General features: G+C 46.2%; 1 protein-coding gene and 1 long non-coding RNA gene across 7 annotated transcripts in view; one reads left to right on the top strand and one right to left on the bottom strand.

Annotated features, from left to right (window-relative positions):
• LOC121859818 (homeobox protein prospero-like) overlaps positions 1–23,835 on the top strand; it is a 225,980-nt gene that overhangs the window by 193,924 nt on the left and 8,221 nt on the right. For 3 of the 6 annotated variants that reach the window (XM_042356784.1, XM_042356785.1, XM_042356787.1), the window contains exons 5-6: positions 6,529–6,627; positions 9,758–9,917. In XM_042356784.1, the coding sequence (XP_042212718.1) occupies positions 6,529–6,627; positions 9,758–9,917 (259 nt within the window). The remainder of the gene's footprint in view (positions 1–6,528; positions 6,628–9,757; positions 9,918–23,835) is intronic. The other 3 variants (XR_006087733.1, XR_006087732.1, XM_042356786.1) reach the window with 2 other exon arrangements.
• Positions 1,791–2,096, bottom strand: LOC121859819. Its single transcript, XR_006087734.1, has 3 exons — positions 2,036–2,096; positions 1,919–1,976; positions 1,791–1,864 (listed from the first exon to the last, which is right to left on the bottom strand). It is a non-coding gene; the product is annotated as an uncharacterized LOC121859819 (long non-coding RNA).

Raw genomic sequence — 23,835 nt, forward strand, 5'->3', positions numbered from 1 at the left:
ACCCACCCATCTTATCAGTGTTTACCCTATCACCCATCCTCATCAGTGCTATCACATCATCTAATCTCATCAGTGTTTACCTATCACCCATCTCATCAGTGTTTACCTATCACCCATCTCATCAGTGTTTACCTATCACCCATCTCATCAGTGTTTACCTATCACCCATCTCATCAGTGTTTACCTATCACCCATCTCATCAGTGTTTACCTATCACCCATCTCATCAGTGTTTACCTATCACCCATCTCATCAGTGTTTACCACTCATCACCCATCTCATCAGTGTTGCCTATCACCCATATCACCCACTGTGTTACCTATTATCCATCTCCACTGTGTTGAAATATCACCTTTACCTATTCAACTAACATTAAGTTCCCTACAATTTCATCATTACCTATTCTCTGCCATCATACACCCTATTATTTTTATTTACAAATATTTACCATAATACTCTCTCTCACTTCCCATGAACTACGGTTACCTTAATTTCCCTCAATTACCCACTTACCTCATTCTTCCTATTAGTTGACCTTAACCCTATTTTTTGTTACCTAAATGCTTCCTCATCTTTGTACTGTTTATCTAGATATTTCCTCTCCCCATTTACCTTAGTGTTATGTCTCCATAGATAAGCACCCCAGTGTTCCCAATCTCTCCATTATTTACCCCAGTGCTCCCCATTATTCACCCCAGTGTTCCCAATCTCCCCATTATTTACCCCAGTGCTCCCATCTCCCCATTATTTAACCCAGTGCTCCCCATTTTCCTATTATTCCCCCCAGTGTTCCTAATCTCCCCATTATATTACCCCAGTGCTCCCCATTTTCCTATTATTCACCCCAGTGTTCCCAATCCCATTTACGTCAGTGCTCCCCATCTCCCCGTTATTTACCTCAGTGCTCCCCATCTCCCATTATTTCACCCCCCAGTGCCCCCATACCCCAGCGTTCCCCATCCCACGGCCACTCCTGGAGTGCTCCCTATCTCCCCACATTTCCACCCCAGTGCCCCCATCTCCCCACTATTTCCACCCCCAGTGCCCTATCTCCCACATTTACCCCAGTGTTCCCCATCTCCAATATTTTACCCCAGTGCCCCATCCCCACATTTCACCCCAGTGTCTCCCCATCTCCCACTATCACCCCAGTGCTCTCCATCTCCTGTTATTACCCCCAGCAGTGCTCCCCATCTCCATTATTTACCCCAGTGCTCCCCATACCTCAGTGCTCCCCATCTCCCATTATTTACTCCCAGTGCTCTCCATCCCCATTATTTACCCTCAGTGCTCCCCATCTCCCCAGCATTAAATTACCTCAGTGCTCCCATCTCCCATTATTTACCCCAGTGATCCCCATCTCCCACATTTACCCCCAGTGCCCCCATCTCCCACATTTACCCCCAGTGTCTCCATCTCCCATTATTTCCACCCCAGTGTTCCCCATCTCCCATTATTACCCCCAGTGATCCCATCTCCCACATTTTACCCTCAGTGCTCCCCATCCCATTACCACCTCCAGCTCCCTCGCATCCTCCCAAACCCCAGTGCTCCCATCTCCCATTATTTACTCCCAGTGCTCCCATCTCCCATTATTTCCACCCCAGTGCTCCCCATCTCCCCATTATTTACCCCAGTGCCCCATCTCCCATTATTTACCCCCAGTGCTCCCTATCTCCTGCCATTTACCCCAGTGCTCCCCCATCTCCCAACCCCCAGTGCTCCCCATTCCCCATTATTCCGCCTCAGTGTTCCCCATCTCCCCATTATTTACCTCCCCAGTGCTCCCCATCTCCCATTATTTACCTCAGTGCTCCCCATCTCCCAGTATTTACCTCAGTGATCCCCATCTCCCCATTATTTACCTCCGTGCTCCCCATCTCCCAAACCTCAGTGCTCCCATCTCCCCATTAAATTACCTCAGTGCTCCCCATCTCCCATTATTTACCTCAGTGCTCCCCATCTCCCATTATTTACCTCAGTGCTCCCCATCTCCCAGTATTTACCTCAGTGATCCCCATCTCCCCATTATTTACCTCCGTGCTCCCCATCTCCCAAACCTCAGTGCTCCCATCTCCCCATTAAATTACCTCAGTGCTTCCAATATCCCCATCATTTATATAAGTATTCCCCACGTTGCATCTCATACATTCCTCCCCCTTCCTCTCCCCATTATTCACCCATTATCTTACCTCATTGCTGGCCATCTCCCTTAAGCTCTGCCCAAAACGTAGCTTACCTTTACCCACGAGGTGAACTAGTCCTTACCTATTTTTACCTATGCCTGGTTCTTGCCTGCCTTACTTATGAGATGTAATGTGATGTTCCTTACCTATCCTTACCCACGACTGTACTAACCTTAACCTATCCTTACCCACGAGATGTAGCTAACACTTATAATGTAATTTTGTTTCATCTCCTCCAATTATTACTTTCTCCTATTATTTCTTATTTCTCTTATTCCTCGTTTTCCATCTTTGTTTTTTCTTTCTCTTATTGTGTTTCCTGTTTTGCTTTTTTATATTTTTATCTTCTTGTTCGTCATAATTTACCTCATCCTCTTTTTTTTTCTCCTCTTCTCTCCTCTTCCACATCTTTTACTCCTTTCTTTCTTCTTTCTCTTCTTCTCTTCTTCCTCCTCCTCCCCTTCTTCCTCCTCCTGTCTTCCTTCTCTCATCCTCTTATACTCCTTTCTCTCCTTCCTCTTCTCCCCTCCTCTCCATCTCCTGTTTTCTTTCCCTCATTTTCCTTCTTGTCTTTTCGCCCTCTTTGTCTTCTCTTCCTCCTATCTTCATGCCCTCTTTTGTCTTCCTTCCTTCCTTTATCTAATCTCTTTCTCTCTTTCTCTCTCTCTCTCTCTCCCTCTTTCTTTTATCATAGACACATGTTTGTTTATCTCTCCTTCATTACCTTCCGTCTTCTCATTCTATTCCTCCGTTACTCCCTTTTCCTCTTTTGGTCTGCTAATTATCGTGTTCTCTAACCCAATCCTCCTTCTCTCCTTCCTTCCCTCTCTCCTTCCCTCCCTCCCCTTCCTTACCCTTCCGTTGCTAATTCTTAAGTAGCGTTTTCTATAACCCCCTCCTCCTCCCCTTACTAACTACCGTTTTCTGTTCCTTTCCCCCCCTTCTCTTTCCTCCCTCCCATTCCCCAATCTCTCTCTCTCTCTCTCTCTCTCTCTTGGCCCCCCTACCTTCCCCTCCCCCTATTGCATGATACCGCCAACCACCAATCAGCAAGCTGTTAGTCTAGTGATTGTCTGTTTCTATTGGCTATTGAGCAACTTCTGTAGTGAGGTGAGGCCCAGTGTAAGGTGAAGAGAGAGAGAGAGAGAGAGAGAGAGAGAGAGAGAGAGAGTGAGTGGATGGACAAGGCAGAGAGAGAGTAATGGGTAATGTGTGTGTGTGTGTGTGTGTGTGTTTACGAGTGAAAGGCCGCGTGTGTGTATGAGTGATAGAGAGCATGTGTGTCTGTATGCATGTGTGTGTGTGAGGAGAGGGCCAGTCACCTCGTCTATAATCTACCAAGATTTATCTGTTAATCTCTTACTTGTTCCTGTGTATAGACTTTCTCATTACTTTCTAAAATATCAACTTTCTTCATCTACTTTCTGATGTTTTTATGTTTACTTTCTAATTTCACTGGATTGTTTTCATTATTTACTTTCTCTTTTCTTATAATACTTTCTATCATTCTTTATTTCCTATTCTTTCATTCCTCTATGTATTGTAAATTAACTTTCTATTCGCCTTCTTTACTTTCGTTTGTTTACATTTTGTTGCTATTATTCTTTTTATTTACTCTCTTGTTTATCTACTTTCCCTAGTCTTTCTTTACTTTCTTCTTGTCTTATTTTACTTTCCCTCTTTACTCTCCATTTGTTTCTTTGTGTTGCTTATTTACTCTTTTGAGCTATTTTTTTTTATCTTTCCCTTGTCCTGTTTCCCGTTCTCCTATATTTCTCTTTTCTCAAATCTTCTTTCCTTGACTCAATCATCTCATTTTCCCTGTTACTTTTTTTTTGTGCATTTTATTTCATTATTTTCTTTAAGGATTCTATTTCTCTCTATTTTCCTTCATATTTCGTGTTCTATTTTTCTGGTTTCTCTTGATTTTTTCTCATTTCCTTTGGAGTGAATTTAATTTTTTTTTAAATAATGTTTCCCTGTCTACTCTCTCTCTCTCTCTCTCTCTCTCTCTCTCTCTCTCTCTTAGATAATTGTATTTATTCATTAATATATGCCACATGAGACTCGACGGGTAGCGGCGATTCTACGGTTTATTGATTTTCTGCTAAGGTGTCCAAGCTAGCGAGAGAAGTGTAGGCGTGGGTCGCGGAGATGTTAAGCGTGGGCGGGACCCGATTTTGTGGGGCGTGGAGAGTGGGCGGAGCGATCTAGTAGGCGTGGAGGGTGGGCGGAGCTGTGTTAAGTGGAAGCGGAACAGTCCGGTAGGCGGAAGGCGTAGGTTAAAGGCGGAGTTACTAACTGTGGGCGGAGCTATTTAGTGAGGCCGTTATGCGGGGGGGTGGAGCCAGATAGGATTGACCTGGATGGTAAGATTTTTTTGGGGGGTGGAGTTATTTAGCACGGTGTAAACGATAGGGCGGAGCTATATAGCGTGGTGTGTATGGTAAGGGTTAGGTGAGTGGAGTTTTTCAGTGGGGCGGGGGGAACTATTTAGTGTGGGCGTGGACAGTGAACGTAAGGGATATTCTGGAGCTATATAGCGTTGGCAGTGAAGTGAAGCTCTTCTGATAAGGGCGGAGCTATAGACGGAACTAGGACCAGTAGGCGGAGCTATGACTTGGAGGGGGAGTTGAAAGCCGTAGGGGGGGTTATAATGTGTAGGTGGAGCTAACCCATACACATACTAGCCATAACCCGCAGGCAAAGTTATATCCTACGGGAGGAGCTAGATTGTTGGCGAGTGTCCTGTGGGCGGGGCTTCCAATCTCTAGGCGGAGCTAAAACCAGTGGGCGTGGCTTGTGGGAACCAATGGGAGGTGGTGGAGATCCTCACGCCTCACATCAACTACTGTTAACAGCGACCATTATTTTTACCGTAGCAGGAGCGAGTTAACTACCGCCACCAGTTAACACACACACACACACACACACACATTCATACACACACACACACACACACGCACACACATATACGAGGAACAAGCAGTTAGGGTCGTTAATGGGTCGTTAGGTGTACGAGTCAACGAACTAAGAGCTAAACGAATTGACGCTGATTAGGGTGACGGATGGGTGGTTAGGGTGAGATGGATGGGTGGTTAGGGTGAGATGGATGGGTGGTTAGGGTGAGATGGATGGGTGGTTAGGTTTAGGCTATCGTATGTTTATAAGAGAATGAAACAAAGTTAAAGAGTATTTGTTAAAGCATTAATACGTGCTCTTAGGTTAATAGCGTGGTATAGTGTTGCTTAGTGTGGTATAGTGTTGCTTAGTGTTGTATAGTGTTGTTTAGCGTGGTATAGTGTTGCTTAGCGTGGTATAGTGTTGCTTAGCGTGGTATAGTGTTGCTTAGTGTTGTATAGTGTTGTTTAGCGTGGTATAGTGTTGCTTTGTATAGTGTTGTTTAGCGTGGTATAGTGTTGCTTAGCGTGGTATAGTGTTGTTTAGCGTGGTATAGTGTTGCTTAGCGTGGTATAGTGTTGTTTAGCGTGGTATAGTGTTGTTTAGCGTGGTATAGTGTTGTTTAGCGTGGTATAGTGTTTAGCGTGGTATAGTGTTGTTTAATTTGACCTGGTGTTGTGTAGCGTTGTTTAACATGATGCATTACTGTACAACGTAAAACAGTGTTACATAGCGTGACAGGGTGTTGTAGTGTATGACAGAGTGTTGTATAACGTGACCTGACGTTTTATAGTGTGGAGCAGCGTTGTATAGCACAAAATAGCGTTGTGTAGCGCGACATAACATTGTATAAACTAACGCAATGATGTACAGCGTGACATAGATTGTATAGCGTAACGCAGTGTTGTATAGCGCAAATTAGCGTTGTGTAACATAACATAGCATTGTATAAACTGACGCAGCGATGTACAGCGTGACAAAGCGATGTATAGCGTGACACAGTGTTGTATAGCGCGTGTTTAGAAGGGCGACTGGGGTGACAGACTGGCAGATGCGTCACTAAGCTCAGTGAATGACAGGTCATACTTACATGTTCATTGTTGATTACCCCCAAGCAGATGTAATGGCGGTCACCGCTCCTCTCATCACCCTACGGCCTCCCACAACACCTGTACACGTCCCCCATAGATTTCGACTACATCCACAACACACACACACACAACCCTGCGACACCCCACGACACATACACAGCCTTACGCCCTCAAAATACCTGCATACTATCTTACATTGTCCATAATACCTGTACACAGCCCTACTTCCCAACACAGGCACACAACTCTACGTCCCCCAGCTCTCACAACACCTGCACATAGCCCTACCGCTCCGGCCGCTGTACAGCTGCGCGCGCCCATTCCATATTTTAAGACTTTGGTAAATTCTAGATCGTGCGGCAGTCGAGAGGAACATGCGCGCGAGCGGACCGTTCAACATCTTCCCTAATGAAAGGTCAACCGGCTTGATCAGCCACCCCTGCGACACCTGTGAGTATAGACCTAACACACCTGTAGCATCACACACACACACACACACACACACACACACATATATACACGTCTGTAGCAAAACACACTTAAACACGTCACTCTGACCTCTAAGGTAAGATTCCTCAGAGGTTGATATCACTCGACCGAGGGTGTATATGTGTGTGTGTGTGTGTATATGTTTATGTCCATTTATAGGCGCCGAGTACGAAGGTTATGTGTTTAGGCTCGAGGGAGTTTGGTTCATGTAGCAGCAGGACACAGAGGTTGGTGTAGTCCGCGCGTGTGCGTCAAGATGTCCTTGAGGCGAGGGAGGGGAGGGGTTAATTAGGTGATTCATGTCTTGAGCGTCACCCTGAAGGTGTCAGCAAAACACTTGAGGCTGGACTGGTCATTTGCTATAATGATGGCTTTGACAAGTGTGTCAGTCCACACCTGTTGGTCACTCCACACCTGCTGTCCCTTTCTCCACTCGCTGTATATAGTCTCTCCACAAACAGAAGTCCCACCACACGCAGTAGATAAAGATGCACACACGGATCACTACAGCTCTCCAGCACACAATAAACAGTTAGTGTATGGAACTTGTCCTACTTCCACCACGTCCCTCACCCTCCTCACCACACGTCCTCATCCCTTTACCACGCGTCTTGGCCCATCCACCACATGTCTCGGCTCCGCACTCCGTCAAATCCTCACCGCCACACCACATATGCGTCCACACCCACCTCTCCCTGTCACTCCACTTCTCCCTGTCACTCCACCTCTCCCTGTCACTCCACTTTTCCCTCTCACTCCACCATGCCCTTCAACACTTTCCTCAGCTCATGCCTCTGACCTCCGGCTCAGTCAGACACACACCAATAGCTGTGGCGGAAACCCCAGTGTTTTGTGACGGTAATCTTGAAGGATCCGCAACGACTCGTGGCTAATCTGCGGATCATCTCGGGTAATCTGGACCCGGACGGAAGTCGGGTTTGGCTGTGAGAAGAGCCGGCGTGAGGCTCAGGTTACACACCTCGTTTAGGGGCCCGGCATCAAAACAATCTCTTTGGCAGGTCTTGGTGCTTGCATCAACGGTGTCTTATAGTTGGTCTCGAAAGGAGTCATAATTTCTCAAATTATCTACACATTTTGGAGTATTACCGCCACGATCATGGTAGTGGTGTGATGGTAGTGTAGAGGAAGTGGCCGTGTTAGATTCCATTGCAAAGTCGGCACAAAGAGGGTCGGTTGCGTGATTCGTCGCCTGCTCTACCTTGTGGGGCTTCAGTCGTGGTCGATCCTACTCTTATTTCGGACGATCCGACTTGCGGTTCGCCGACGTCTACAGGGTGCGGCTATACTCTGACTTCCTAATTGGATTTGGGGTCGACTCAAGATCTTATTTGGGGCTCGAAACCTTGTAAGAGACGCTATGATTCGCCAGTGTCTAGCCAATCAGATGACTGCGTTTTTTATATTGTTGACATCAAACATTTTGAGGTGAATTGCTAGTTAACAGAGCGATAAGTTGTGTCGTGTAATACTAGTTACCAAGGTGTAACGTAGCCACACAGTGTCCGGGGAAAGGAATGCACACAATATACCTTTTTTATTCTCTGTTATACTTGTGGATTAATCCTTGAGACTCGTCACAAGAAGCCCCACAGTGAAACTGTATTTGTCCACAACCTGAGGTTTCCAAGGCCTGGTGATCCCCCCGCCCCAGCTCCCTCCTCCCTTGTAAGTCCCTCTTAATAGTATCACACAGACCTTGATAACTTCCCTCATCCCGTCCCTCCCCATCCCCTTAGGTGTGTTCCTTCTCCCCACCCCCGCCCTACCCTCTGTCAGTCGAGGGACTACACCAGTGCCAGGTCTTGGCGTAGGGTCTTATTTACCTCCTTGAAGACCCGTCTGCGTCTCTCAGGTGTCCACCGCCACCCACCTCAGGGAACCTTGGCTCCACATAGGCTGATTAATTTCTCAATTATTCATAACTAACGGGTCAATTATCTCATTATCTGGCGGTGATGGGCACAATGATCTCGGGCGGCAGGGCTGAGATTGTTATGTGACGGTTGTTGTGTTGGTGAGCCAAGGGTGCACCTCCCTCACCCTCTTCCTCTTGCTACTGGCACACGTCCCGACCCTCTCAAGTTGATTTCTACTCCTACGTCTATTACATATCCAGAAAAAATTTCCTGCATGACCATTTTCATGTTTTGATATAAATAAACGAGATATTCCTTCCTTTGAACACCTTTACTGCACGACTCAACCTTGTGTATGTTTTTCATCAACAAATATTGTTCCCCCATTGAAACTCATTTACTGGATAAGTCTAGCATATTGTCTTACTTGATAACAATGTCTTACCCCAGTAGTTTCATAGTAATGTCATGTTAAACATTCAGTGTCCTCAGCACGTTTAGCATCTGGTGTCTGTTGTGAGTCTCGCCTTGAGTATTAGTGCACTTAGTCAAGGCCACTCACGTTTGGCTTCATCAATCATTGAGACTTATACGTCGTAAACACCAGTGCACGAACTGCTCTTAATTCATGTAAACACAAAAAGAAAAAACATTGATTTGTGAATACCTTCACCTAAACTGCTTATTTCTGCGAAGCATACACGTAGAACAAACCCCATCCCAGCTACTAATTAAGGAAGCTAATAGATTATAAACTATATATATATATATATATATATATATATATATATATATATATATATATATATATATATATATATATATATATATATATATATATATATATATATGTATATATATATATATATATTCTTTACTTTATTTTAGCGAATACTTTAGCTAACATTCTCTAAGGCTAAGCCAAGGAGAATATTTGTATCCCATTTTCTAATGATCGAGAATGTAATTCACAGTTTCTCGTAAATCGATTGAAATCTATTTTCGATTTTTACCCAGAAGAAGTTAGAATTCTAATTTTCTGCTGACGGGAATATCATAATATCGTTTTCATAGAGACAGTGAATATTGAACTTCCGTTCTCTAGTAGTTGGGATGCCCCAGTAACATTTTATATATGTATACTTGGATCGCTTTCTGATTTATGATTTTGTTTGTGTGAAATTCTACATTGAGGTTTTTCCCCTTAACTCCAGCGCACTCCAGCACACTGACGCCGATGCACCTGCGTAAGGCGAAGCTCATGTTCTTCTTCGTACGGTACCCCTCGTCCTCAGTGCTCAAGACGTACTTCCCGGACATCAAATTTAACAAGAACAACACTGCCCAACTCGTTAAATGGTTCTCAAATTTCCGGTGAGTGTTCATCCCTTTGTACCACTCTTCTCTATTTTAGGGAGTAACTTTAGGATTTAAGATATTTTAAGAAGTATCTTTTTACAGTGATACATAACACTTGATTCCTGTAGTTTGTATTTTAGGGATAGTATGTTGTCTTCTTTAAGGATGAGGATTTGCTGACATGCTTAAAACATCCTGGGTTTAGTCCTGTCAGTGTTTGTTTTGTAAAGGCTTAAAGATGGCAGGATTGTAATGTCTTTCCTCACATCTTGTTGTCAGGGAGAGTGTCTTCATAATCCTTCTGGCGTTACAGTAATTTGTTCTCTTCCCTGTGGCGGTGTTGTCCTGTCCCAACCTCCCATCCGCAGGTGTTACAATGTGTTCAAGCCAAATGTGTTCACGTGTTGGTTTTCTTCAGGTAAATGTGTTCACTATGCAGGTGTTACAATGTGTTCACGTGCTTCTGCTTGCAGGTGGCACGTGTTCATGTGTTCACAGGTATACGGTGTTACAATGTGTTCACGTGTTTACGCGTGCACGTGTTCACGTGTTTCACGTGTGCAGGTGTTACAATGTGTTCACGTGCTTGTGTGCAGGTGCTTGTGTTCAATTGTCAGGTGTTACGTGTTAACGTTACAATGCAGGTGTTCACGTGTTCACGTGCTTTATGCTGTTGCAGGTGTTCTACAGGTGTTATAACGTGTTCACGTGCTTCTATGCAGGTGTTACAATGTTCACGTGTTTATGCAGGTGTTATATAGTGTCATGCAGGTGTTTTAATGTGTTCACGTTTCTATGCAGGTGTTTCGGCGCAGGTGTTACATGTGTACGTTCAGTGTTTATGCACTATGCAGTGTTCTGTTGCGTTGCAGGTTCACGTGCTTTATGCAGGTGTTACAATGTGTTCAATGCTTTTATGGTGCTCCATAATGTGTACGTTACGTGCTTCTATGCAGGTGTTATAATGTGTTCACGTGCTTCTCGCAGGTGTTACAATGTGTTCACGTGCTTTTATGCAGGTGTTATAATGTGTTCACGTGCTTCTATGCAGGTGTTATAATGTGTTCACGTGTTTAACGTGTTACGTGCTTCTATGCAGGTGTTTCGTTCACGTTTTCTATGTGCACGTGTTGTGCAGGTGTGTTAAATGTGTTCACGTGTTCATGTTGCTATGCGTTCACTTGTTTCATGCAGGGCACTGTTTATGCGTTCTGCGCAGGTGCTTCTACGTGCATGCAGGTGTTACAATGTGTTCACGTGCTTCAACAGTTAAGCTCTTTGAAGCACAAAACACAAGAACGGGTGCTTCATTAGAGTAATAACAACAAAAACTATTAGAAATGGTAAAAGAGTTTACGTTATATCTACGTAAATTGCTCGTGATATCTTAACTGATCACTACTGTATGTCGATTGATCAAGAATTGGTGATTGATCAATGACGTAGCGACAAACCTGTGACTTGTCGAGTAATCACGTCGACTGATTATTTACTTCGCCGATGACTTATGTGGGGAATTCTGACGTGTACTCTTCCTCTCCTATCGTCTTGCTACACCTTGGAATTGAATATATATGAGAGGAGAAAAAAGAAAAAAGTTTAGAGAGAGAAAGAGAGCGAATAGGGAGAGAGAGAGAGAGAGAGAGAGAGAGAGTAAGTAGGAGAGGAGGAGGTGTGAGAGGAGGAGAATAATGATGGAGTGAGGGGGAAGAGGTAGATATGAATTAGGTGTGAAAGAGAGAGAGTAGAGGGAGACAGGGAGGTGGTATGGGAGGATTTATTGGCGAATTGCTTAGTTTATTGAAAATACGCGCGCGCTCACACACTCAAGCAAGCAAGCAACCAACCAACCACGTTATAAACACACACACACACACAAACACAATGAATTATATTATACACTCACACGTACCATGAATATACACACACACACACACACACACACACACACACACACACACACACACGCACTCGAATTACACACACACACACACACACAAACACACACACACGTACCATGAACACACACACACACACACACACACACACACACACACACACACACACACACGTACCATGAATTAAGTACACACACACACACACACACACACACACACACAACATATTACACATAATTACACACACACACACACACACACACACACACACACACACACACACACACACACACACACACACACACACACACACACACACACACCATGACACACAACACATGGACACACACACACCATGACACACACCACAATGTACCATTTAGTAGCTGAGATTCTTCCTTCTCCTCCTCTCTACTGAGACCAAGAATGGCCCACCTCCCTCCTGTCCCTATCCCATTCCCTCCGCCACCTCACTCCCCTCCTCCCATCCCAACATCAGAAGACTCTCCCCTCCTCCCTCCTCTCCCTTCCCTCCCTCAAGGCTCAATTGTCAGCTACAGACACCGTATTAATCGTCTTTTTTTATCCACAATGGAGGGGAAAGACGGAAGGACTATAATTAATTTGAATAAATGATAACATAAATAGTGTTTGCTCTTGAATGTTTCTACGGAGGCGTATCTTTTATTTATTTTTTCCTGTGCTGATGCAGGTGTGGTGATGTGGTGGTGGTGGTACAGGTGTGGTTCAGGTGTGGTGATGTGGTGATACAGGTGTGGTGGTGTAGGTGTGGTGGTGCAGGTGTGGTGGTGGTGTGGTTCAGGTGTTGTGATGTGGTGATGGTGTGGTGGTGCAGGTGTGGTCCAGGTGTTGTGTTATGGTGATGCAGGTGTTATGTTATGGTGATGCAGGTGTTATGTTATGGTGATGCAGGTGTTATGTTATGGTGATGCAGGTGTTATGTTATGGTGATGCAAGTGTTGTACTATAGTGTTGCCAGTGTTGTACTATAGTGTTGCCAGTGTTGTGTTATAGTGATGCAGGTATTGTGTTATGGTGATGTAAGTATTGTCTTATGGTGCCGCAGATATGGTGTTTTGGCTCGATTGTAGCGTTTTGGTGTTATGAATTTAATATTTTTTTAACGAAAGTGTTGAGATAGAAGCGAACGTTACCTTACTTGAAATTCGATAAACAAAACCGTATTCATGTGTATGTAAAATGAGGTGACGTATCCGACTGAAGATTGAGAAACGTGGAATGAACTCACACACACACACACACACACACACACGGTCCTTGATGATGATGATTATTATTAATATTATTATTATTATTATTATTGTTATTATTATTATTATTTTTATTATTATTTTTATTCTTATTTTTATTATTATTATTATTGTGTAGGAATGTAATAATGATAATCGTAAGCCTTGGTTTAAATATTAGAAGATGGAAGAGAAATGATAGAAAGTGAGGAGAGAACAATAAATAGCAAGGGATAGCGAATAGGGTTGAAATGGAGAGATAGAAAGTCCTATAATGATAAATTAAAGTAGAAACCAGGAAGAGATGAAGGCAGGGGATTAAAGAAAAGAGTAAAGAAGGAGATAGAAAGAGATTACTATAATTAAGGTAAGAACGAGGAGGAGACTACAGAATGGGTGAAAAAGAGTAATAACTGAGACAACAAGAAGGAAGTGAGAACGAGAGAAAGTAAAGGAAAAATAAGAAATAAGAGAGTAAGGAAGGAGTAAAAAAGAGTAATAATTAAGGTAGGAACAAGGAAGAGCTATAGAGAGGGTAGTGTAATTAATGCAGGGAGGCGGGCCGGCGGCGCTATGAATGTTGAATTAAGAAGAAGGGGGAACGTCGCGTCTCATGCCTTCTGGTGCGCCTACTGCTGCGTGCTTCCTGCCTCCACCTCCCTGCTTGCTGCTCCTGCTTGATAGTGCTGCTTTTACGTGGAGTTGCGTAGGAATATGGGTAGAGGGGGAAGAGTGTGTTGTATGGAGGGGTAAGGTGTGTGGGTGGTGGAGGAAAATGGGTGTAAGAGGACAAAGGTGTGTGTGGGTGGGTGGGTGGAGGGGAAGAATGGGTGTAAGAGGATAGTGGTGGAAGAGGACAAAGGTGTGTGTGGGTGGGTGGGTGGAGGGGAAGAATGGGTGTCGATGGTGGAAATAAAGAAGGGTATGTGGGAAGGGTGTGTGTGTGTGTGTGTGTGTGTGTGTGTGTGTGTGTGTGTACTAGGGTTACATATGTGTAGTTTGCCCTAAGGTGTTGATGATACAATGTGACCACAATAACTTCATTAAAGAGTCATAACTAAAACAAACACACACACACACACACACACACACACACACACACACACACATTTTCGTTATCCTTTGCTTCCTTTACTTATTTTCTTCTTTCTAATTAATTTTCTTCTTGTCCTCCTCAATCTTTTAATCCGCTTTCTTCAGCCAGTTCCTTCTTTTGTTCCGGAGTTCATAATCTCCCTCCTCCTTTTTTTTCTGTTTCCTCTTCTAATTCCTCCTTTCCCTTATCTCCCCCTCTCTCCCTTTGCCTCCTCCTTTCCATTATATTCCTCCTCTTCTCCCCCTTTCCATTCTCTTTCCCCTCTCCTCCCCCTTTTCATTCTCTTCCCCCTCTCCTCCCCCTTTTCATTCTCTAGTCCCTCCCTCGCCGTTTCTTTACCATATTCTTCCCCACTCTCTTTCTCCTTTTCCACTTCTTCTTACCATGCTGCCCTCTCACCCCTTCTCCCCTTGGCAGGTGAGGCGAGGGCGTGCGTGTTCCCCTAAACGCTCCCACTTAAGAACTTTTACTAGGCTCTTCTTATCATCGGAGTTAGATATCGACTGTTAGTTGTTTGGCTGCACGCTGTCCGATCCCGAGGGGTCTTGGCCACCTGACCGCTCCTCAACCTGCCTCTGCTGCCCCTTGCTAGTTCTAGGTGGAGGAGAGGCGGGGTTCTGGGAGTGATAGTGGAAGCAAGAATCAGAACGCGGATGTTGCTTGAGGGTGTAGTGGTGGTGGCGTTTGAGGGTGGTGGTAGTGGTGGTGTTTGAGGGTGGTCATGGGGGTGGCAGTGGTGGTGTTTGATGGTGGTAGTGGTGGTGTTTGATTGTGGTAGTGGTGGTGTTTGAGGGTGGTGATGATGTTCTTACCAGCCGAATATCTTCTGTCCTAAACTGTGAGTGAGTGAGAGGGTGACGTTGGATGTGGGAGAGGGGGAGAGTGAGGGGGAGACAACACAAAACACTTTCACCCTCAGTTTTCTCCCTCACTCCCTGGACTCACCCTCGCGTCTCCTCCCTCACCCTGTCAAACCATCATCTCCTCACCAAAGTGCCTCACCCTCCTACCTCTGAATTCATCTCTTACCCTCACTGTGTCGTGTCGTTTTCTTCTCCTTCGTGTTGTTCTTCCTTATGCTTCGTCTTTGTTTCTCCTCCCTTTCAGTAATTATTTCTTACGGTAGACTGCTTTACCTCATATTTTTATTGCTTCTTCTTTTCTCCCTTCCCCCTCCCCTCCCCAGCACGTGTACCCTGTAGTTCGGTTTAGTACCCTTTCCCCCTCCCCCTCCCTCAGGGCCGCTAGTGGCCGGTGCAGCCCCACAACATATCGAAGTATCGGCCCTCGTGCACAGTTTTATATTAGAGAAAACGCCGGTGTTCTCGGTATGGAGGCCAGGCTTAGAGCGGCGGGTGTCTGAAGAACCAATATTGACTCACCAGGTCAGCCAGAGGGAGACGCCAGGGAGAGATCTACCTCTCTACCTCTTCCTCTTCCTACACCAGGTAGAACGTGAGGCAAGTTGTGTCACTCGCCTCACTAATGAGGTAACCCACATCTTACTCATGACAGACACGACGAGAGAGAAAGGGAGAGAAAAGAAGTGAGGAGGTGAAGGATGATCACCAGCATCTCTTGCTGGCACAAGTGAGACAAACTCCTCACTTACCTCACCAGTATCTCCCACCCAATAAGAAGCTGCAATGTTCTCCTGCCATGAAGAAAGTCGCCTTAGAAGAGGTTTTGTGGGTCGAGGGTCACGGGATGTTTTGGTTATAAGACTGGAGTCTTCCGGGGCCTGGCGGGAGCTGCAGTGTAAGGTAGAAGAGAAGAGAGGCAGGAAACACATTTTTAAAACAAGGAACGAAGGCTAGGATGGGGTGAAGGTTATATAAGGTCTGGATGGTGGAGCGTTGGTTGGATATGGTTCTGTATGGGACGGGGCTAGGTGAGGTAGGATGGGTCTCGGACGGGGCCAGGTGAGGTGAGATGGATCTATGTGGGGCGGAGTAAAGTAGAATGGGGTAGGTCTGTTTGGGGCGGGGCGGGGCGGGGCGGGGGGGAAGAATACCAACAGCCCTGGAGGGCCACACTAGCCCCGCGCTAAGCGTTGTATCCTCCCGGCCTCCTGCCTGCCACGCGCCTCCAGAAGAATTCACTAAAGTAAACTCCGCTTGTTTCCTGCCTCCCCTCCCCTCCTCCCTCACACCTCCTCTCCTTCCCCACCCTCTCCTCCTCCCCACCTCTCCTCCTCCCTCACACCTCCTCTCCTTCCACACACCTCTCCTCCTTCCCCACCTCTCCTCCTCCCACCTCTCCTCCCACACACTTCCTCCTCCCCCACATCTCCCCTCCCCCACCTCCTCCCTCCTCCCCCTCCTCCACACGCCTCTCCTCCTCCTTCCCCCACACCTCCTCCCCCCCACCTCCCCCTCCTCCCACACCTCCCCCTCCTCCCACACACACCTCCCCCCCTCCCCTCCCACACCCCCCCTCCTCCCCCACCCCTCCCCTCCTCTCCTCCACACCTCCCCTCCCTCCCCTCCTCCTACTCACCTCTCCTTCCCCTCCTTCACTTTACTCCCTACCTTCCTTGCCTCACCCTACCTCTCCCTCGCTTTTACTTCCCTCCATTTCCCTCACTCTCCTTCCTTACTCCCATTCCTCACTTGATTCCCTCCGTTCCTTACCCCCCTTTTTTACCCTATTACCCTACCCCTTTCTCACCCCCCCTCACCCCTCCCTCCCTTTGCCTTCCCTTGTCTTTGCTCGTCCATTCCACCATCTCCTGTATCTACTCTCCCTCTTGTCATCATATCTACGAACGCTTATCCCTTCCACTCTTATTCTCCCCATTTCCATTCTCTCTTTCTCTCTCCTTTATGCCCTTAACTCTCCCCCCCCTTATTTCTTCCTCTCCTCCTTCTTCTAGTTACTCTTTCCTTACTCTAGGTGCTGACCGTGGTGGAAGGGGCTTACAGGTGTGTGTTCTAGAGGTTAGTTACTAGAGATGAACTATGAAATTACAGTTAACAGTTGACGTAAGAATAACATGAGGTTACAGGTGCGTGTGTGTTACAGCAGCTGAGTTAACCCTTTTACCTCTGTTAGTTCTGTGTTCTTAGTATAGTATAGTTAACCCCTCCCTCCCTCCCTCCCTCCCCTCCTCCTCCCTCCCTCCCTCCCTCCCTCCCTCCCTCCCTCCCTCCCTCCCTCCCTCCCTCCCTCCCTCCCTCCCTTTCCTCCACAACTCATATTTACCTTAGGAAGTTCGGCACGTTTCTCAGGTATTTCAATGACACAGGTAAACAACTACACATCCATTTGTAACCTTAGACGTGTGCATACATCCGCACACAAGTCAACATTCTTAAACACATTTGAATACCTAAAATTCGTAGTCTTGGCGCAACACACACACACACACACCTTCAGGAACTCTAACACAGGTAGAATACTTGCTCTCCTCCCCCTCCCTCCCTCTTCTCTTTCACTCCAGTGGTTGATTTTTAAGTACGCTTGTGTTTTTAGTTCTCATTCCTCCCCCTTACCACTATTCTTGCCCCCTCAACGCCATGTGGTCGTCAGTATGTGTGGAATTTGTTAGACCAGGCGTGGCACCATTTATAGTGCCACTACTGCCAGTTGTGTCACTGACCCTCCCTTTTCTTCCTATCTCTACTAACACGACTTCCCCACACTTTGCGATGTGGACGTAAAACCACATTCTCGCGACCCCCACCCCTCGCGACCCCCACCCCTTGACCCCCTCCCTCGTCTTCTTCCCCCACTGAACAGAATATCTCATAAACTGTGTTGACCCCAGAAATGAGCTGTCGACCAAACAATAGGAACTCACACACGACGGATGAGCTCTGCCGCGGGCGATGAATGGTTGAGGCTTGACCATTAACGTCGTTAGTACTAGTAATAGTACCGCCTTTTGGAGCCATCACCAAGCACTACTCTAGTTAATACCAAGAGTAAGTTTGGTAGCTGTGTCAGTACTAGCCCGGTCCTTGTGCTCGGCTGCCCATGAATAATTATGTGTACAAGACTCCTGAAGGCTGACGCCCCCCCCCCCCAACCTGACGGCCACTACATCTACCTGATGTCCCCCACCACCAGCAGGTGTGCAGACGCCACCTGGGGAATAATTAGCGCGTGGAGGATCATATCTTGGTGCTCACCTGGCTGTGTTTGTCATATTGATCCTCCCTCCCATTGTGACCTGGTATTTAAAAGACCCACTCTGTTGACACCATCATTTAGTGGTGAATTTGACGGCTCATAGAGTTTTGCCTTGCGAGGTAAGACAGGGGCATTATTAAGGACAAACGAGGTCAATATATAAGAACGATGACAATGGATCAGCAGAATTTGATATTTATTAATTAAGAGGGCGCAGTTGTTGTTGACATACGTCCAATACTCATTGATCATGGAGGTGCTGGGCGAAGAAGACCCTGTGTGTGTGTGTGTGTGTGTGTGTGTGTGTCGGTAGCGTCCCAAATTTTATCAATGATTACGAAAATTCCCGGATCGTTGTCACTCGCAATCAACAAGTTGTGGCAGGAGTGAGGGACGAGGAGAGGGGGGGGCTCATGGTCCTGGTGTATAATGGGCGAGGGATCTAGGGTCGTTCCGGAGGTCGTTGAGGGCCACCCGAGTCAAGGACCAACCACTTGTAGGCGTGTACGACCTTTAATTAAGAAGTGTGGGTGATAGGTGGTGGGGAAACCTCTCAGCGGGCGAGACTGTGTCAACTCAATCTGGGGGTCCAGCAAGACATGTCAAGTGGGCCCTCGCCTCTTATCTGCTCGCCAACCCTTATCACCCCTGATTAAGGCAGGAAACGCCCACTCTGTCCATAAATATATATATATAAAGCGCTTAAGTCTGTACGGCCACGACCCGGGACACTCGATAAGGGTCACATTCCGTCTTGGTGTCGAGGGGTTGTCGACTGTGGGTGAGAGAGTGTGAGGACCTGTGTTGATGCGGGGACGGTATCGGGGTGCGGTGGGCGGCGTGTGCGCGATAAACCCGGGGCGTGTGGGGTAACCACTGAGGCCCTGCCACTCTGCCCTATACCACACCATCACCACCTCCTGCCCTACACCACACCATCACCACCTCCTGCCTACCACACCATCACCACATCTGCCTACACCACACCATCACCACCACACCATCACTGCCCTACCACACACACCATCACCACCTCCTGCCCTACCATCACCACCTCCTGCCCTACACCACACCATCACCACCTCCTGCCCTACACCACACCATCACCACCTCCTGCCCTACACACCATCACCGCCTCCTGCCCTACACCACACCATCACCACCCTGCCCTACACTACCATCACCACCTCCTGCCCTACACCACACCATCACCACCTCCTGCCCTACACCACACCATCACCACCTCCTGCCCTACACCACACCATCACCACCTCCTGCCCTACACCACACCATCACCACCTCCTGCCCTACACCACACCATCACCACATCCTGCCCTACACTACACTATCACCACCTCCGGCCTAAAAATTGGGAGTGACTTGAATAGCGGTGGTTGTGAGTCAATCTTAATTTTGTTACCGTTGGTGCACGTTCATGTCTTGCCTTGATAGACTTTACTAAAACGTCATATACACTACGTGCCCCTTATAACTAGTCTGGCTTATAACTAGTAGCTTAAATATTCATAAATTTTGCTTTTCATACAATGCAGGTAAGATCAAAGGCCCGATCGGGGATAGAAAAAGGGTGGCATTCATGCAAGGTACAGCTGATAGGGGAAGTGATGCAGGTATAAATCATCTGTCCTGTGTTAATGTGGTTGGAAAACACAAACAACAGCATCATCATTGTGGATAATTACATTGGTCATCCTCTCTCTCTCTCTCTCTCTCTCTCTCTCTCTCTCTCTCTCTCTCTCTCTCTCTCTCTCTCTCTCTCTCTCTCTCTCTACCGTGTCCCCGCCACAAAACTCCCTGGGGCGTGTGCGTGTTTCCCCCTGGCCTAGATCCTTTGCACAGTATCGCTTAGTGTGTGTCTTAGTCGTTGCTAATTACTGCTAATCGTATCTGCACGTAGGGGGAGTCGGTCGCCACCCGTTCGCATAGAAAATCGATGATACGAAATTTTGGACCACACTCGCTATCACGAACGAACCCCGACTACGGATGGATTATTTTATACGGTGCAGCTGTTTGAGATAGAGGCATACGGTAAAGACGGGGTGATAGAAGTGCCTTAGCGTATATTGAGCGTTCGGGAAACTTAGATTTTTATTTATTTATTTTTTTTTTTTAACGCTGATGAAGGAGGAATTTGACGTACAAGGCTATCTTATTATGGCGGTCTTTGATGTAACAGCGCGTAGAATGCATAAAGGATTAGGCTATCCGAAGGGCGAAGAAGGGGGGGGGGCGCCTTGGTGCGTGCGATTAGGGAGTGTGGGTGGGAGAGCGCGTGAGAGAGGGGGAGGGAAGGGTGTGGGTAGGAGATGGAAGGATGGAGGGAGGGAGAGAGAAAGGAAGTGTGGGTGAGAGGAAGGTAGAGAGGGTGGGTGGGAGAAAAGGGAGGTGCGGGGACAGGGAAGAGTGTCCGTAATACAAAAAAGAAAAGTATGAAGGGAACGAGAAAGAGTTGCTGGAGGCTGCATCCGTGACGTCATCAGCATCATTATCGTGAAGTCGGATCGCTGTGAGTAAGTTACCCGAACGTAAACAAACCAACTTAGTTGTACTTTCGGAAGATAAACGACGATAATGTGGTAATACTGTGATATACTTAAGAATATATATATAAATATTCACGGGGGAGAGAGATTACATGAATATACACAAGGAGAGGATAAGGAAGAGAAAGAAGATGTAAGACAGGCGGTGGCGTCTTGGGCCGCCCCTTGAGGCACAGTCTACTTCACCCGGGAGGAAGTAGGAGTGTACAAAAGACTGGGGGGAGTAGTGCTGCTCTGGATTGATTTCTCCTGTGTTCTCTCTCTCTCTCCCTCATCCTTTCCTCTCTCTCTCTCTCTCTCTCTCTCTTTCTCATCTTTCCCTCATCACCCTTCAACCAGGTACTCTCAGTATTTCCCACCATCAGCCTAAGTAGTGCCTCTCATCATCCATTCCACTTTAATCTTTCACTTTGTTTATCCATTACCCCCCTCACCTCACATCGACAGCCCCTCCCCCCAAGTCATACTTCACAATTTTCAAATCTTCGTTTCTTTTTCTCTTTTTTTTTATTACCGTATTTTTTCAGCTTTAATTTTATATCTTTTACTCTGGTTTTATTGTTCAACTCTTTTTGCTTTGTGTTGTTTTTACTCTTAAGATTTTTTCCTTGTGAATATCTCTTGTATTCTTCTTGCTAACCCGAGCCGTCATTTCCACGTGATCTCTCTTTGTCTTCCCCCTTTCTTCATGTCTCCCTCTCTTCCTCATTATCCCTACCTTCTTCATTTCCCTGCTCCTCCTCCTTCGCCGTCCCCTCTCTCTCTCTCACTCTCTCTCGTCTTCTCTCTCCCTCGAGGATCTCCTTAAGGGGTTCGTTCTCAAAGTTGCCGGACGTGATTTTTTAACTTGGGTAGATCACCACAAGTCTTTCTTCGACTATGTACAGCTCACGTCTAACAATGATGTGAACAAAAATCGCCATGTATGATCACAGGGATTTATGAGGCTAAAATATACACGGAGGAAGAGGCAGGAGTGTGCATACAGCTTAGTAATTGGGGTCCGTTTGTGATAATGTTCATGTAGTCCCCGTACAGCCTAGCGCGCTTGGTGATTATCGCACGCGAGGCAACTAGACTCGAGATCCTCACAACCCTTCTACTCGGGTTTGTCAAGCCGTACGGCAAACTTCGATTTTTTTTTCGTAATTTTTCTTGCTAAGCGTGTTCTCATCAACTTCCCGTTGATGATTAGTCGTCAATCCGCTATATAATGAGTGAAACGGACAGCAATTAGGCCATCGAAAGGATGATATTCAATGGTAAGGAGAAGGAAAGAACGAGAGTTTGCAGGTTGTAGCCGATGTTACGCTGACTGTGCTCAGAAATTTCCGCATTCTGGTCAGTGACAATATTTTATCATGCAAAATCTCTCTTAACTCGCCGTTTTCCCCAGTAATTATGCAAGAAATCTGTAGGTTGATTATCACTTGATATTTTTTTGGTGTAAATTTGCATTCAATTAATAAAGACTTTAATGAAAGGCGGAGAGTGAAAACCAGAGACTTGAATGTGTTCCATCATGTGTTAGCATGTCGAGGTATTAACTCTTAACTGGAGAACAGAAGGCCGGCTAGCCCTCCAGTCATTATACTAGGAGTATAAGTCACCCCACCTTAAATATTCATTAAGACAAACACACATTAGCCAGAGTAAAGCTTGTTAGCGCTTCTCTCTGTGACCAAATCCAGAGGCGCGCTTATCAGACCTCCGAGATTTCTTACTCCTCATTAACGCTGACTTGCCACATTTCACATTCAAGTTGGCATTAGATTTATATGGGCCAAATTGCCCTCTGAGGAGTCGTTTAGGGTTTAGTCTCGGCATCTCCAGTCTTATCTGTGGCCTCGTTAGCCTAATTAACACATATTTTTGACGAAGCCGAGGAGATGCGGCGTTGTTTACAAACTCAGAGATGTTCCCGTGCAATGTCATTTGTTCCCGCGCTTTTTAGTCATATAATTAACGCTTGTCTGAGTGCAACCTTTACTGGTGGGGGAATTTTACCCGTTTCTTTGAAGATAACATTTCAGTGGGTTTCAGAGTGTGTTGTTCAAACAGTTCCAGGCCACGAGGCTAATTTTCTCAGAGAGAGGAGAGGAAAAAGTGTATGATTGCGGGTGAGCCCACAGCCATCTATCACCCCAATTTTATTTCCTGACAAGACCTGAGCAACCACGCGAACAAATGGAGGTTGCTAGTGGGCCATAAATTAAAGCAATTAACTTAACTCACTGCCTTGCGAGATGTGGTTAAACGGCCAACGAACAAACCGGTAAGAAACCCAGATGAGGTTAAGTGCGCGCTGGGGAGGTATTGGAGGCAACCAGGCTAGTGCTGCTTGGAGTTTTACCCAAGTGGATGGTGAGGCTAGGCTGTTAGGCCAAGTGGGTGTGGTAGTTATTCTGAAATGGCCACTAATGGGGTGTGCATTTGGAGATTTTTCACCTGGTTTCATAGTTCTTAGTCTCTCTCTCTCTCTCTCTCTCTCTCTCTCTCTCTCTCTCTCTCTCATCCAGATGTTCACTTTATTACTGTGCCACACACTTACATTGCGCCACCGAGAGCTCCCGCACCACTCCCTCCTTCTGACTCATAACTTTACTTTAGTCAAGAGATACTTTGCACGTTCCCACGCCTAGGGGGAGGGGGTGGGGAAGGGAGTCGCAGAATGTGCCTAGATCTCTGACAGGTTAATTCTCAGCAGAAGTCATTTATGCGATCTTAAATCCCTTCTCACAGAGCGACATCACGTAGTGGTCACGCCTGTGTTTACATTATTGTGGATCACTTACGCAACCTTTAATTATTATTGTTTATATTTGTGTCATGGCGGAGTTGTTATTGTTTACGAGATAAGCAATTTGTTATCCGATTTTATTTATTTAAATGATCAACGACATGAGAAATTAGGATATTTAATAATAATAATAATAATAATAATAATAACAATAATAATAATAAGAA

This window comes from Homarus americanus, unplaced genomic scaffold (assembly GCF_018991925.1).
Source record: "Homarus americanus isolate GMGI-L3 unplaced genomic scaffold, GMGI_Hamer_2.0 scaffold30161, whole genome shotgun sequence".
In the NCBI taxonomy this organism is placed as follows: Eukaryota; Metazoa; Arthropoda; class Malacostraca; order Decapoda; family Nephropidae; genus Homarus; species Homarus americanus.